At 49.3% G+C, this 12,955-nt stretch overlaps 1 protein-coding gene across 1 annotated transcript in view; it reads right to left on the bottom strand.

The window, feature by feature from the left end:
• ADAMTS9 (ADAM metallopeptidase with thrombospondin type 1 motif 9) overlaps nucleotides 1-12,955 on the bottom strand; it is a 186,137-nt gene that overhangs the window by 108,131 nt on the left and 65,051 nt on the right. Inside the window, exons 15-19 of the mRNA XM_075998801.1 lie at nucleotides 10,300-10,417; nucleotides 9,866-9,961; nucleotides 3,689-3,855; nucleotides 3,455-3,584; nucleotides 2,540-2,666 (exon numbers count right to left, since the gene is read on the bottom strand). Coding sequence (XP_075854916.1) covers nucleotides 2,540-2,666; nucleotides 3,455-3,584; nucleotides 3,689-3,855; nucleotides 9,866-9,961; nucleotides 10,300-10,417 — 638 coding nt within the window. The remainder of the gene's footprint in view (nucleotides 1-2,539; nucleotides 2,667-3,454; nucleotides 3,585-3,688; nucleotides 3,856-9,865; nucleotides 9,962-10,299; nucleotides 10,418-12,955) is intronic.

Genomic DNA, 12,955 nt, shown 5'->3' with positions numbered 1-12,955 from the left:
GCAACCTCAGACTCTTGGGCTCGAGCGATCCTCCTGCCCCAGCCTCCCGAGTAGCTGGGACTACAGGCACGCGCCACCATGCCCGGCTAATTTTTTCTATATATTTTTAGTTGGCCAATTAATTTCTTTCTATTTATAGTAGAGACGGGGTCTCACTCTTGCTCAGGCTGGTTTCGAACTCCTGATCTCGAGCGATCCTCCCGCCTCGGCCTCCCAGAGTGCTGGGGTGACAGGCGTGAGCCACCGCGCCCGGCCTGGGCTTCACTTCTACCAAAGGACACCGCCACGATCCCTTTATCTTCTTTTCTTTAATCAGTCAGAGGTGCTTCTATTACCCTCCAACCCTGCGATCTGACTCTCTGGTTCTCTTCTGGTCTCAGTAGAGTTTAGAAAACAAAAGCTAAGTGCTAAAAAACTAGTGCCCTTTTCTGAGTGAGGAATGCAGAATAGCATATTTGGCATGCCTACGACATCAAACGGAGAAACTTTTACGTAGGTGTCATGAAATTATTATTATTATTTTTAAATTTTATTTACATTTTTCCTTCTTATTTTTTTTTTCTCTTTGCTTCAAAGACACTTTAGTCCAACTTAAGTGAAATTATTTTTAAAAACTATGGAATCAGAAAGGCCCGGGTGTGAATGCCACCTGTTAAACTAAGGGACCCTGGATGAGTCGCTCGACAGCACAGAGCCTCAGTTTCCCCATCTGCGAAATGGGGGGAAACAGAACACATTCCACAGGGCTATCTGGGGGGCTCCAGTACGGCAAAGCACATACGGCAGGCACTCAAGAAAACGATGGTTTCTCGTTATTCCTCTAAACTGTGGTGATCCTTAGGTGTTCCTCTCTCCAAGCAAGTCAGGGGAGGCGCCGCAGGGTGCAGAAATCCCGGGCTTCGATGTCGGAGCCCTTGGTCACACACGGCACTCGCACCCACAGCTGCCCTTCCCACTCCCGCGGCAGGCATCACTAATCGATCGCAGCACTGCTCTCTTCTCTGGGATCCTCAGGAGAGAGGGCCTTATAAATCCGCACTCCAGGCAGCCAAAGCCACTTGATGGGACTTGACGCGGTCATGAGGAACCTTCGAGACGCTCGAGCATCCATCGGCTGCTTCCGAACGGTGAGTTGACACAGCCCCATGCCACCCCACGCTGAGCATTTCTCCTCTCAGAAGGAGACTAAAACGACAACTCACCTTTCAACCAACAACTTTCCCTGCATTTCGCTGCCAAGACGACTCTACAAGACAAGCCCCAGCCGACTTAGTGTCTGAACAGGACACAGTCAACCTTACAGGCAAATGGGAAAGCTTTCGAATCCTCCATGCACCCAATATTTCCTGCCCCGGATACCACATGTTTCTTTATTTTATTTTATTGCTTTTTTGAATCAGAGTCTCACTCTGTCACCCGGGCTAGAGTGAGTGCCATGGTGTCAGCCTCGCTCACAGCAACCTCAAACTCCTGGGCTCGAGCGATCCTCCTGCCTCGGCCTCCCCAGTAGCTGGGACTACAGGCATGCGCCACCATGTCCCGCTAATTTTTTCTCTATATATATTAGTTGGCCAATTAATTTCTTTCTATTTTTAGTAGAGACGGGGTCTTGCTCTTGCTCAGGCTGGTTTCTTTTGGTTTTTTTGTTTTGTTTTGTTTTGTTTTTTTGAGACACAGTCTCACTTTGTTGCCCAGGCTACAGTGAGTGCCATGGCGTCAGCCTCGCTCATAGCAACCTCCAAACCCTTGGGCTCGAGCGATCCTCCTGCCTCAGCCTCCCTCCCAAGCAGCTGGGACTACAGGCATGCGAAACCATGCCTGGCTAATTTTTTCTCTATATATTTTTAGTTGGCCAGTTAATTTCTTTCTATGTCTAGTAGAGACAGGGTCTCGCTCTTGCTCAGGCTGGTTTCGAACTCCTGACCTTGAGCGATCCTCCCGCCTCAGCCTCCCAGAGTGCTAGGATGACAGGTGCGAGCCACCGTGCCCGGCCTACCATATGTTTCTTAGACATAGAATTGTTTGAGTATCGAGACACCTGCATGTAGATTTTCCTCTTGCTCCTCCCACGATGCTGCCTTAGTGCATTGAGACTTTTACGCGCATAGGAGTTCTGTGCGGGGCAGCGCACATTCTAGATGGATACAGAACAGGATCGGTACTTCAAGGGACGAGGCTCTCCCCTTTTCTTTTGACTTCCAACCCAAATTTTTGCATACGAGGTGACTCGGTCAGGGTGCTAATACCTCGCTAGTGAGTTGTGAGGATCAAACGAGAATTTTTATTTTTGGCTAGTGCCCTGCTCTACCAGCTATTTTTAATTTTCGGGCGAACAAGGAGTCCGCATGCATATGGGACGGATGATCAGCTCAGCTCCGGAGGGATGGGGAATTGGCTAACACTTATTTCGCTGAAACGCAAGAAAAGGGAACCGGAGACCAGGATCCCCCCCGCCCCCGTCCCCTTCTCACACGCAGGGGGTCGCACGAGACCCTCTCGGCCCAGCGGTAAAGACCCCAGGGAAAGCAGCGGTCCCCACCTCAAGTCACAGTCTGGGCCGCAGGGCTCCGTGACGGGCGCTGGCTGGGGCAGCCGGTCGCATCTCTGATCGGACACGGTAAGCTGGTCGGACTCCCTGGTGCAAACTGGTTTTCGTCTCCGTTCCCCTAAGCAGGGAGGAAGAAAAAAAAAAAATTACTCAGGGAAATTAATCCGTTCCAGAAACTATTTCCACCAGGTGTTGGCAAATATTTTCTCTGCAGGGCCGGACTTTTGGGGCCGTATGATCTCTGTCGCCTTACTCGTTACTCGATCTTGCCATGACAAGGCACAAGCAGCTGCTCGTCGATGACACCTAAACCAATGAGCACGGCTGTGTGCCAATAAAACTTTATTTATAAAAGCGGGCAGCAGGCTGCACTTGGCCCCCTGGCTGGAGTTTGCCAACCCCTAATTTAGATACAAGGAAGACAAGATAAATAATATAGGGTACGACTTCTAAAACCATGTTCTTGGAGAATAAAGGTGGTAGAGTTGATTTTTCTTGGTTTTACACACATGGACAAATCCCTTAAATGGGGGTCCTCAAACTACAGCCCGCGGGCCACATGCGGGCCACCTGGCACATTTATCTGGCCCGCCACCGGGTGTTTTTGCCACCGCTGCCTGTCCTGCTTAGCAGCCGACTCGTCCCGGGCCCGCAGTGCGCACTCTCCAACGGTCTGAGGGACAGTGACCTGGTCCCTCTTGTTTACAAAGTTTGAGGACCCCCCTGCCCTTAAAAAATTCAACTTGCCAGCCCCCCAAAAACGACCAGATAGAGTCAGAGAAAGCTGATTATAGAACACATGCAGATTTGGCTGTTCTTTTTTTAAAAAAAAAAAGAAAGAGATTTTTAAAACTCTTTTGGGATCCCCTCCCCCCCAAAAAAAACCGTCCAACCCAGAGCGGGTACCTTGGCAGGGCCTGCTGCAAGCTTGCCAGGGCCCCTGGCTGTTCCAGAAAAACTGCTGAGGTCTGTCTTCGATGGGAATGTTGAAGGAATAGCGCACGTCGGGGTTGTACAACTTCCCCACCGACAGCACCTGGAGGGGACGGAGGGGACAGAGAGGAGGTTCGCGGGCCGGTGACGGGCCCCGCGGGGAGGAAGGACGGCGCGTGGCGGGCCCGGTCACGGCCAGGGCCTCACCTGCAGCAGGAGCTCCTGCTCGATCCGGTCCGTCGAGTTGATTCTCTCCACCACGTTGTCCGAGCCGCTGTACTCGATCACGGCGTTGCCCACGCGGATTTCCCTCTTGGACATGGTGACCACGAAGTCTCCGTTGAGCAGGAATTCGCCCTTACTGCTGGATAAAGCTGGTGGGGGGAGAGAATCCGTGAATCCGCTGCCCACGGCTACCTGTCTGAGACAGGGGGTGACGCCTTCGTGGGCAGAGCCCCGGCGCAGAGCACGTGGACTCGGGACCAGTGTGAGGGGCCGAGACACTGCACACCTGCAAGGCCCGCACCCCCAGTGAAGCCGGAACCAACATCCGGCTTCTGGAAACCGTTGCTTGCTTGCTTGTTTGCACCAACTTTGCATTGTTCGGACCCCTGTATAGTGGGGCCACCAGCCAGCCAACCATGTTAAAGGTCAGTGCATGATCCACGCGTGATCAGCCAATGCACAGCGTGTGCACCGTGGGGATAAAAGGCCCGCTGCGACCCCGGTCGGGGTCCTTGCCTGCGAGAGTGGCCACTGCGTTGGCGCTCTGGGGCTTGGACCCTGGCTAGCCAGAAAAGAAACCTCCTCTTGTGCAATTACACCCTCGATGTCTCTGCTTTTCTGTCCGGTGGGGCTGTGGAAGGTCGGTCCCTAACACCAGGCGGGCTCGGATCCTGAACCTGCCACTCGGCAGCGTTTAGGGACCACTGTCCCTCTGTCAGTCCCCATTCATCTCTAAAACGGAGACAAAACCCCCCTGTATATCTACGGCATCTGGGAAAAACAAGACATGATAAAGGGGCTCCCATTATACAACACCCAGAGTTACAGGACTGTATTCATAGAAAAGGAAGCACAAGTGTGACGATTGGAAAATGTGTCCCGGTAAAGTGAACACTCATATAAACTTTGGCTCCTACACAAATCTCTCCATACATATTTCAGAATCGGTCGAGCCTATCAAATCTTCGTTCCGGCAGACACCGAAATCTGGGAAATGCTTGGTTGGCAGGATGCTCAAATGTCGCCCTTTCCGAGAGGCTCACCGCGGTAGCCAGCCTCAAATACGGTCCCCGAAGATCTCTGCTCCCTGGCATTCACGCTCTGGGTCATCCTCTCCCAAAATCGACAGGAATTTCTGTGTAATTACTTGGATTGATTAATGCAGAAATGACAGAGTGCAGCTTCTGAGTGAGGCAGGGTCAAAGGCACGGCGGCTCCGCCTGGCTCTTCCCTGGGGTTTCTGGCTCTGGGAGAAGCCGGCTGCCACGCCGTAAGGTCACTCGAGAAGCCCAGGCAGGGGCCTCCTGCAAACATCGGTGAAAAGCTAGAGACTTCTGCCAAAGGCTCCGGATTGTCCAGGCTGTGGATCCTCCGGCCCCAGTCCAGCCCTCGGATAACACCACGGCCCTGCCTGCCATCCCGACTATGATAACCGCGTGAGAAACTTTAAGCCACCAATGCCCAGCTACGCCGCTGCTGGTTTCCTGACATAAGACTTTGAGAGACGGTATGTATTTGTTGTTCCAAGCCACTACGTCTTGAGATAGCTCGATACTCGGTAAAAGATTAATACACACCTGCCCAGGCCATTCTTTTTATTTTTTATCTTTTTTATTTTATATTTTATTTTATTTTATTATTTTAAATTTATTTATTTTCTTTTTTTGAGACAGAGTCTCGCTCTGTTGCCCAGGCTAGAGTGAGTGCCGTGGCGTCAGCCTCGCTCACAGCAGCCTCCATCTCCTGGGCTCAAGCGATCCTCCTGCCTCAGCCTCCCGAGTGGCTGGGACTACAGGCATGCGCCACCACGCCCGGCTCATTTTTTCTACACATATTTTTAGTTGGCCAATTAACTTCTTTCTATTTTTAGTGGAGACGGGGTCTCGCTCTTGCTCAGGCTGGTCTCGAACTCCTGACCTCCAGCGATCCTCCTGCCTCGGCCTCCCAGAGTGCTAGGATGACAGGCGTGAGCCACCATGTCCAGCTAATTTTTTCTCTATATATATTTTAGTTGGCCAATTAATTTCTTTCTATTTTTAGTAGAGACGGGGTCTCACTCTTGCTCAGGCTGGTCTCGAACTCCTGACCTCGAGCGATCCTCCTGCCTCGGCCTCCCAGAGTGCCAGGATCACAGGCGTGAGCCACGGCGCCCGGCCCATATTTTTTTATTTTTTATTTTTTTTTAGGACACCAATGAGCATTTAGAACAAATAATTCCACTCTTTTTAAAACTACAACCTCCTCCCACTCCCAGCACCGATCTCATATTGCTTATTCCTTTTCCCACCCTAATTTTTCTCTGTGCCACTTTTTGATTTATGCTCTATCTCTGTCCAAAGAAGAATTTAAGCTGCAGGAGGGCAAGCAGGGCGGACTGTTCTACTCACTGCTATACCACAGCTTCTGAAAAAGCACATGCCGGGTGCTCTCCACATCTTGTGAAAGATAAAAAAAAAAAAAAAAAAAAAGAAATCAGTGGCACTGAAAAAGTGACGCTGAAGAATTTTTTTGAATCAAGTGACAACATGATGTCCAAATGAGGACCTGACAAAGTTAGACCAGTGATGGCATCTAAAGTAGCCGAACTCATAGCAGGAGGGAGGGAGAATGGGGAGGTGCTGGTCAAAGGCTACAAAGTTTCAATTATGCAAGATGCATGCATTCTGACATAAGACAGTGCAACTAGTTCACCACACTGTGCTACATACTTGAAATTTACTTAAGGTACTTAATTAAGTACTTCCGGGTACTTACTTAAGGTCTTAAGTGTTCCCGCCAAACACACGACATACATACGTTAAAAAAAAAAAAAGAATGGAGGGAAGGAAGGAGCGAAGAATGAATGAAAGAATGAAGAAACAAAAAAAAAACAAAAGAAAATGGTAATTATGTGGGGTGACAGAGACCTTAATTAGCTTGGTTTTGGTGATTATTTTACAACGGCTAGCAATATCAAATACCAAGTTGAGCCCCTTAAATACATACTATTTTTATTTGGCAACTGTACTTCAATAAAGCTAAGAGAAAAAACACACAAAGAAAAGGAAAGGAAATTGATAAGGAGGATCAGATAATAGCTGCTTTGGAAAGAATAATTTATTTATCAAGGGACCAAGAGAGATTCTTGCTAAAGTTAATGAATCCTCTGAAAGTTGTTTAAAAATTGACTCCCTTTCAGATTTTACTGGAGTAATCCAAACTTTAAGTCAAGAATGTACTACTCTGTGGTCGGGTGCGGTGGCTCGCGCCTGTCATCCTGGCACTCTGGGAGGCCGAGGCGGGAGGATTGCTCAAGGTCAGGAGTTCGAGACCAGCCTGAGCAAGAGCAAGACCCCCGTCTCTACTATAAATAGAAAGAAATTAACTGGCCAACTAAAAATACATAGAAAAAATTAGCCGGGCATGGTGGCGCATGCCTGTAGTCCTTTTGACCTTTGCTTTGGTACCTTGTGAAATAAATCATTTCCTGAGAACAATAGTCTGCAGGCTCAACCTCCCACTAATGGGATTGGGGAGCTAATTTCCTGGGTTGGTCCCTCCCATTGCACCCATGACAGCTGGGTGGCTTCCAAGTCCCCTTCTCCTGGAAATTGCTCCCTCACCAAAACATGCAGGAAAGTATGGCTTGACTGATGTTTAAAAAAAAACACGAGGGATGAGGTTGAAGATTGCTCAGCAACGGAACAGCTGCGACCAGACTCCCGCAAAACACGGCATGGGTTGTAGAACCTTCTCGGGCATTGGCTGCACCTTCCTTGAAGCCAACAGTCAACATTCACATACTCTAGGCCGGGCGCGGTGGCTCACGCCTGTCATCCTAGCACCCTTGGAGGCCGAGGCGGGAGGATCGCTCGAGGTCAGGAGTTGGAGACCAGCCTGAGCAAGAGCGAGACCCTGTCTCTACTAAAAATAGAAAGAAATTAATTGGACAACTAAAAATATATAGAGAAAAAATGAGTGGGGCATGGTGGCGCAAGCCTGTAGTCCCAGCTACTTGGGAGGCTGAGGAAGGAGGATGGCTTGAGGCCAGGAGTCTGAGGTTGCTGTGAGCGAGGCTGATGCCACGGCACTCACTCTAGCCCGGGAGGATAGAGGGAGACTCTGTCTCAAAAAATAAAAAAATAGGCTGGGTGCCATGGCTCATGCCTGTAATCCTAGCACTCCGGGAGGCCGAGGCAGGAGGATTGCTTGAGGTCAGGAGTTCGAAACCAGCCTGAGCAAGAGCGAGACCCCGTCTCTATTATAAATAGAAAGAAATGAATTGGCCAACTAAAAATATATAGAAAAAATTAGCTGGGCATGGAGGTGCATGCCTGTAGTCCCAGCTACTGGGGAGGCTGAGGCAGGAGGATCGCTTGAGCCCAGGAGTTGGAGGTTGCTGTGAGCGAGGCTGACGCCACGGCACTCTAGCCTGGGCAACAGAGCGAGACTCTGTCTCAAAAAAAAAAAAAATAGATAAATAAATAAATAAAATAAAATAAAAATAAAAATAAAAATAAAAATAAAAATAAAAATAAAAAAGCCCACGAGGGATGGGGATGAAGATGGCTTAGCAACGGAACAGCTGGGACCGGACTCCGGCAAGACGCGGCGCGGGCTGTGGAACCTTCTAGCCCATTGGCTGCACCTTCCTGGGGGCCAAGAGCAAGCACTGACACACTCCAGACGTGACGACAACATCGAATTCTTCCTAGCTTGAGAAGTAGCCCCCGGGAGGTTCCAAGGCTCTGAGGCTGTGACTTTGGCACCCGGTGGCCCGTGACTTGGTGTCTACGCGTGCACGCTTTGCATTCGCGTCCAGAAACGCTTTCCAAAGCCAACAGGTGGCGTCCCCAGGATGCCCCACTAACGAGCCACCACTGGCTCGGACCGCCTGTCCCCGACGCCGGATCTTCTTTAATTTCGTCTCCATTCTCTCCAAGGAGATCAAGAAACCTCCAGGGAAGAAATAAAAAGTTATCGGGAGGCCCCGCCGAATTCAGACGCCCCAGGCGGGCTGGTTCAGTGGAACCGAACTGAGGCCACTGTTCGGAGGGAGGTTGTTTTTCCAAGAAGGAGAAGAAGGGAGGAGAGAGGAGAAGAGAGGAGCAACTCGCTGTGGCGTTCGGCTCTCTGGAAATCAACTTTTATAAAGGAGCCTGCGTGCAATGTGGCTTGATTTAATTACAAGTAGTAAGAATACAGCAGCCACGTGCTCAAATTTATGACCAAGCATATGAAAAAAAAAAAATAAATAAAATAAAGATTTTACATGTTGGTGGTAGGAGAAATGCTGATTTCCCCCAAAATAATTTGAAAACAGCCGCCATGAAGTTTGTTAATTCTCTTATAAAGTCAACACTCCTTTGCATATTTGGGGTGGCGGAAAGCCAGTGCAAGCATTGAGCAATTAATTCCGAGTAAGATATTATGCCCTGGCCGGGCGCGGTGGCTCACGCCTGTCATCCCAGCACTCTGGGAGGCCCAGGCGGGAGGATCGCTCAAGGTCAGGAGTTCGAGACCAGCCTGAGCAAGAGCAAGACCCCGTCTCTACTAAAAATAGAAAGAAATTAATTGGCCAACTAAAATGATATAGAAAAAAAATAAGTAAGCCAGGCATGGTGGCGCATGCCTGTAGTCCCAGCTACTACTCGGGAGGCTGAGGCAGGAGGATCGCTTGAGCCCAGGAGTTGGAGGTTGCTGTGAGCGAGGCTGACGCCACGGCACTCACTCTAGCCCGGGTGACAGAGTGAGTCTCTGTCTCAAAAAAAAAAAAAAAAAAAAAATCAAGTTAAGTAATGCCTCTAATAAAATACTTGCAAGCCAGTTCACCCACAGGACATATTATTTAAAAGACCCAATAGGAGCAATAATTTTACGCTAAACTTAGAGGGTAAGCGCTTTCAGAATTTCACTCGAGGCCGTTCTATTTTGCCAGATGGAGACTAAATCCCCTGGTATCCAACAGTGCAACGACAGAACCCTTAAATGAATAACTCTGATGGCGTGTGCACCAGGGAGAAATAACGAATTTGCAAGATCGACTTCTTTTGCGACAACCCGTGAGCGACACTGGGCAGTTCTCCTCCTGGCTCTCTGCAGCGGAAGGAAGCCCCTTAAGCCAGCCGCCGCAGAGAACCAGATTCCGGGCGACGGCAGGGGACAGACGGCGGGTCTCACCTAGGTAGTTGTCGTCTTCCGACTTCCCTGAGAAGCTGTGCTGCCGGACATCTATGTTGGTGGCGCCGGCTGGAATCCGGACCACGGTGTTGTAACCTGCAGAGAATGTACCAGAAACTCAGGATTCCAGGGGGATGCGTGCAAGTATGCAATACAAGGTGGGCAGGCAAAGAACATAAATAGAATTATTCTCATATAATTCTTCCCGGTGCCTTATGGTCAGACAGATAACGCACCATAACGGGACCGGTTATAGGCATGACCCTTTGCACGCGATGTCGCGTGCGCATGATGTCAAGTGGGTAATGAGAAAAAAAAAAAAAAAGCAATCTAGTGCAAAGGGTTAAGCATATAACACGTGCTTCCCAATTTGCAGACTTTGGCCAATTCTTTGGACATTGGACATTTCAGAGTTGTCAGGAGCACATGCTTACCGTAATGTACCGTATTGAACGTTCCCGCCACCGTTTTGCACGAGGAATTATCGCCGCCACAAACCCCGCATTTATCTCTCCGGGCCTTTGAGTTCAAAACGTGATCGCATCCGGCTTGCTTTTAGAAAGAAAACATTTGAAATAAATGGTAAGCATCACAGCGATTTTAAAACGGCAACTCATGCGTCTCTTTGAATGGCGTGCATTCAAATGACAACAAAAGAGAAGTCCCCCCTTTGACCTTGCAAGGATTGTGACCTCAAAGTGCACAAGGCCTTGCGGTTTAAAATGTGGTCCTGGTGAGGGCCGGGCGAGGTGGCTCACGCCTGTCATCCCAGCACTCTGGGAGGCCGAGGAGGGAGGATCGCTCGAGGTCAGGAGTTCGAGACCAGCCTGAGCAAGAGTGAGACCCCATCTCTACTATAAATAGAAAGAAATTATCTGGACAACTAAAAATATACAGAAAAAATTAGCCGGCGCATGCCTGTAGTCCCAGCTACTCGGGAGGCTGAGGCAGGAGGATAGCTTGAGCCCAGGAGTTGGAGGTTGCTGCGAGCGAGGCTGACTCTAGCCTGGGCAACAAAGTGAGACTCTGTCTCAATCAATCAATTAATCAATCGATCAATAAATAAGATAAAACAAAATAAAATAGGGTAAAATAAAAGAAGATAAAATAAAATAAAAGATAAAATAAGATAAGATAAGATAAGATAAAATAAAATAAAATAAAATAAAACAAAACAAAATAAAATTTGGTCCTCAGACCAGCAGCCCTGGGCATGCTTGATGCTATTCGGGATGCAGAACCTCGGGCCCACCCAGGTCTCCCGAGTTTGCGTTTTAACAGAATTCTCCAGCTGCTTCATCTACAGATGAAACTTAGAGAAGCACTAGCCTATACATAAGCAGAATCAACAACAACAACAAAAAGCACCCCTCGCAACTGAGAACAAGGCGGCGAGGTAAGGACTGTCACTAAGGACTCACGCCTCGTCTTGAGAGAGCAGCCGCTGCCCACGGCAGAAACAGGACCCCGAGTTGACATCCTCCAATTTTTCAAGGGAAGCTGGGAAACCTGATTTCATGTGGAATCCCCTAGGTTTACAGATAGGCTGTGAATGCAAGACAAAGCAGGGTGCGAGCTGCCAGTTGAGGCTTCAGACCCAGCACGTGGACTCCGGAATTTCCTCGCTGAATATGAACACGGGGCAGCAGGACAGACTGAGCTCCAGACGGACACCAGCCAGGAGCAGAGGAACAAAGTGCACGTTCCCGTCCATTCTGTTCTTGCGTGAACTCATCTTTGAGGACAAACTCATCTGGCTGCCATGGAATGGACCGACAAGGAAATCCACACTACCGTGTTGCCCCCAAAATAAGCCCTACCCAAAAAATAAGCCCTAGCAGGACGTCTAAGCATGTGCCCAACAGAAGCCCTACCCCGAAAATAAGCCCTGGTGGTGGGCGTGGCTATGAAAATAAGCCCTAGTGGTGGGCGTGGCTATGAAAATAAGCCCTGGTGACGGGCGTGGCTGCGCAGCGCATCTGCACAACCCATGCATGTCGTTGCGGAGCGGGAAAGAACACGAGCAGCCCTTCTCATCTGCCCCGTGACAGCTCTATGGCTCCACAGGAGAGATGGGGCCAGTGGTTCTAAAGGAAACAGAGTCACAAGACATTCAGGATGGAATTGGGGATTTGGAGAGTGATGATGATGTTCCAGAAGAAGATGACTTCACTCTATTTGAATCAATGTAGATGGTTGTACCGTACTTAAAAACAATAACACATCTCCTGAAAATAAGCCCTAGGGTGTCTTCTGGAGGAAAAATAAATATGAGATCCTGTCTTATTTTGGGGGAAACACGGTATATTTATGAGTAGGAAGAAGGTGAAGCTTTTAGGGGCTCTTTCCATCAAACCCTACCAATTCAGGAACTCCAACTTGTCTTTAAACCATTTGCAAAAAAAAAAAAATGAATACATCATCTCAGAGCCGGGCTGGGTAAAGAATAATTTTTTTTTTTTTGAGACAGAATCTCACTCTGCTGCCTGGGCTAGAGTGCCATGGTGTCAACCTCACTCACAGCAACCTCCAACTCCTGGGCTCAAGCGATCCTCCTGCCTCAGCCTCCCGAGTAGCTGGAACTACAGGCATGCGCCACCATGCCTGGCTAATTTTTTCTATATATTTTTAGTTGTCCAATTAATTTCTTTCTATATTTAGTAGAGACGGGGTCTTGCTCTTGCTCAGGCTGGTTTTGAACTCCTGACCTGGAGCAATCCTCCCGCCTCGGCCTCCCAGAGTGCTAGGATTACAGGCGTGAGCCACCCCGCCCGGCCCAGGAATTGGTTTTGATTGGCAAGACCAGTGGAATGGCATCGAGCCCTTGAGAAACCACTGCTCTGCTGCCTTGCCCTTTGCCAGAACTTTCTCGAATTCCCTCTCAGGAATAATCATTGGGCACGTCACAGGTAGAAGCAGCCGGGGCTAGAATCACAAAGAGGAGTCTGAGGCCAGCTATTCCTTATGACATCTTCCCGGAGCACAGAGATTCGGCTAGAAAACCTGCTGTCAGGAGGCATCTGCCTAAGCGCCGAGTTCCAAGTGAAGGAGAGTGTGTGTGCGTTGTCATAACAAATCTTTAAGGGAAGG

This window comes from Microcebus murinus, chromosome 30, assembly GCF_040939455.1.
Source record: "Microcebus murinus isolate Inina chromosome 30, M.murinus_Inina_mat1.0, whole genome shotgun sequence".
Classification (NCBI taxonomy): domain Eukaryota; kingdom Metazoa; phylum Chordata; class Mammalia; order Primates; family Cheirogaleidae; genus Microcebus; species Microcebus murinus.
This window is presented reverse-complemented; position numbering and strand designations above follow the sequence as displayed.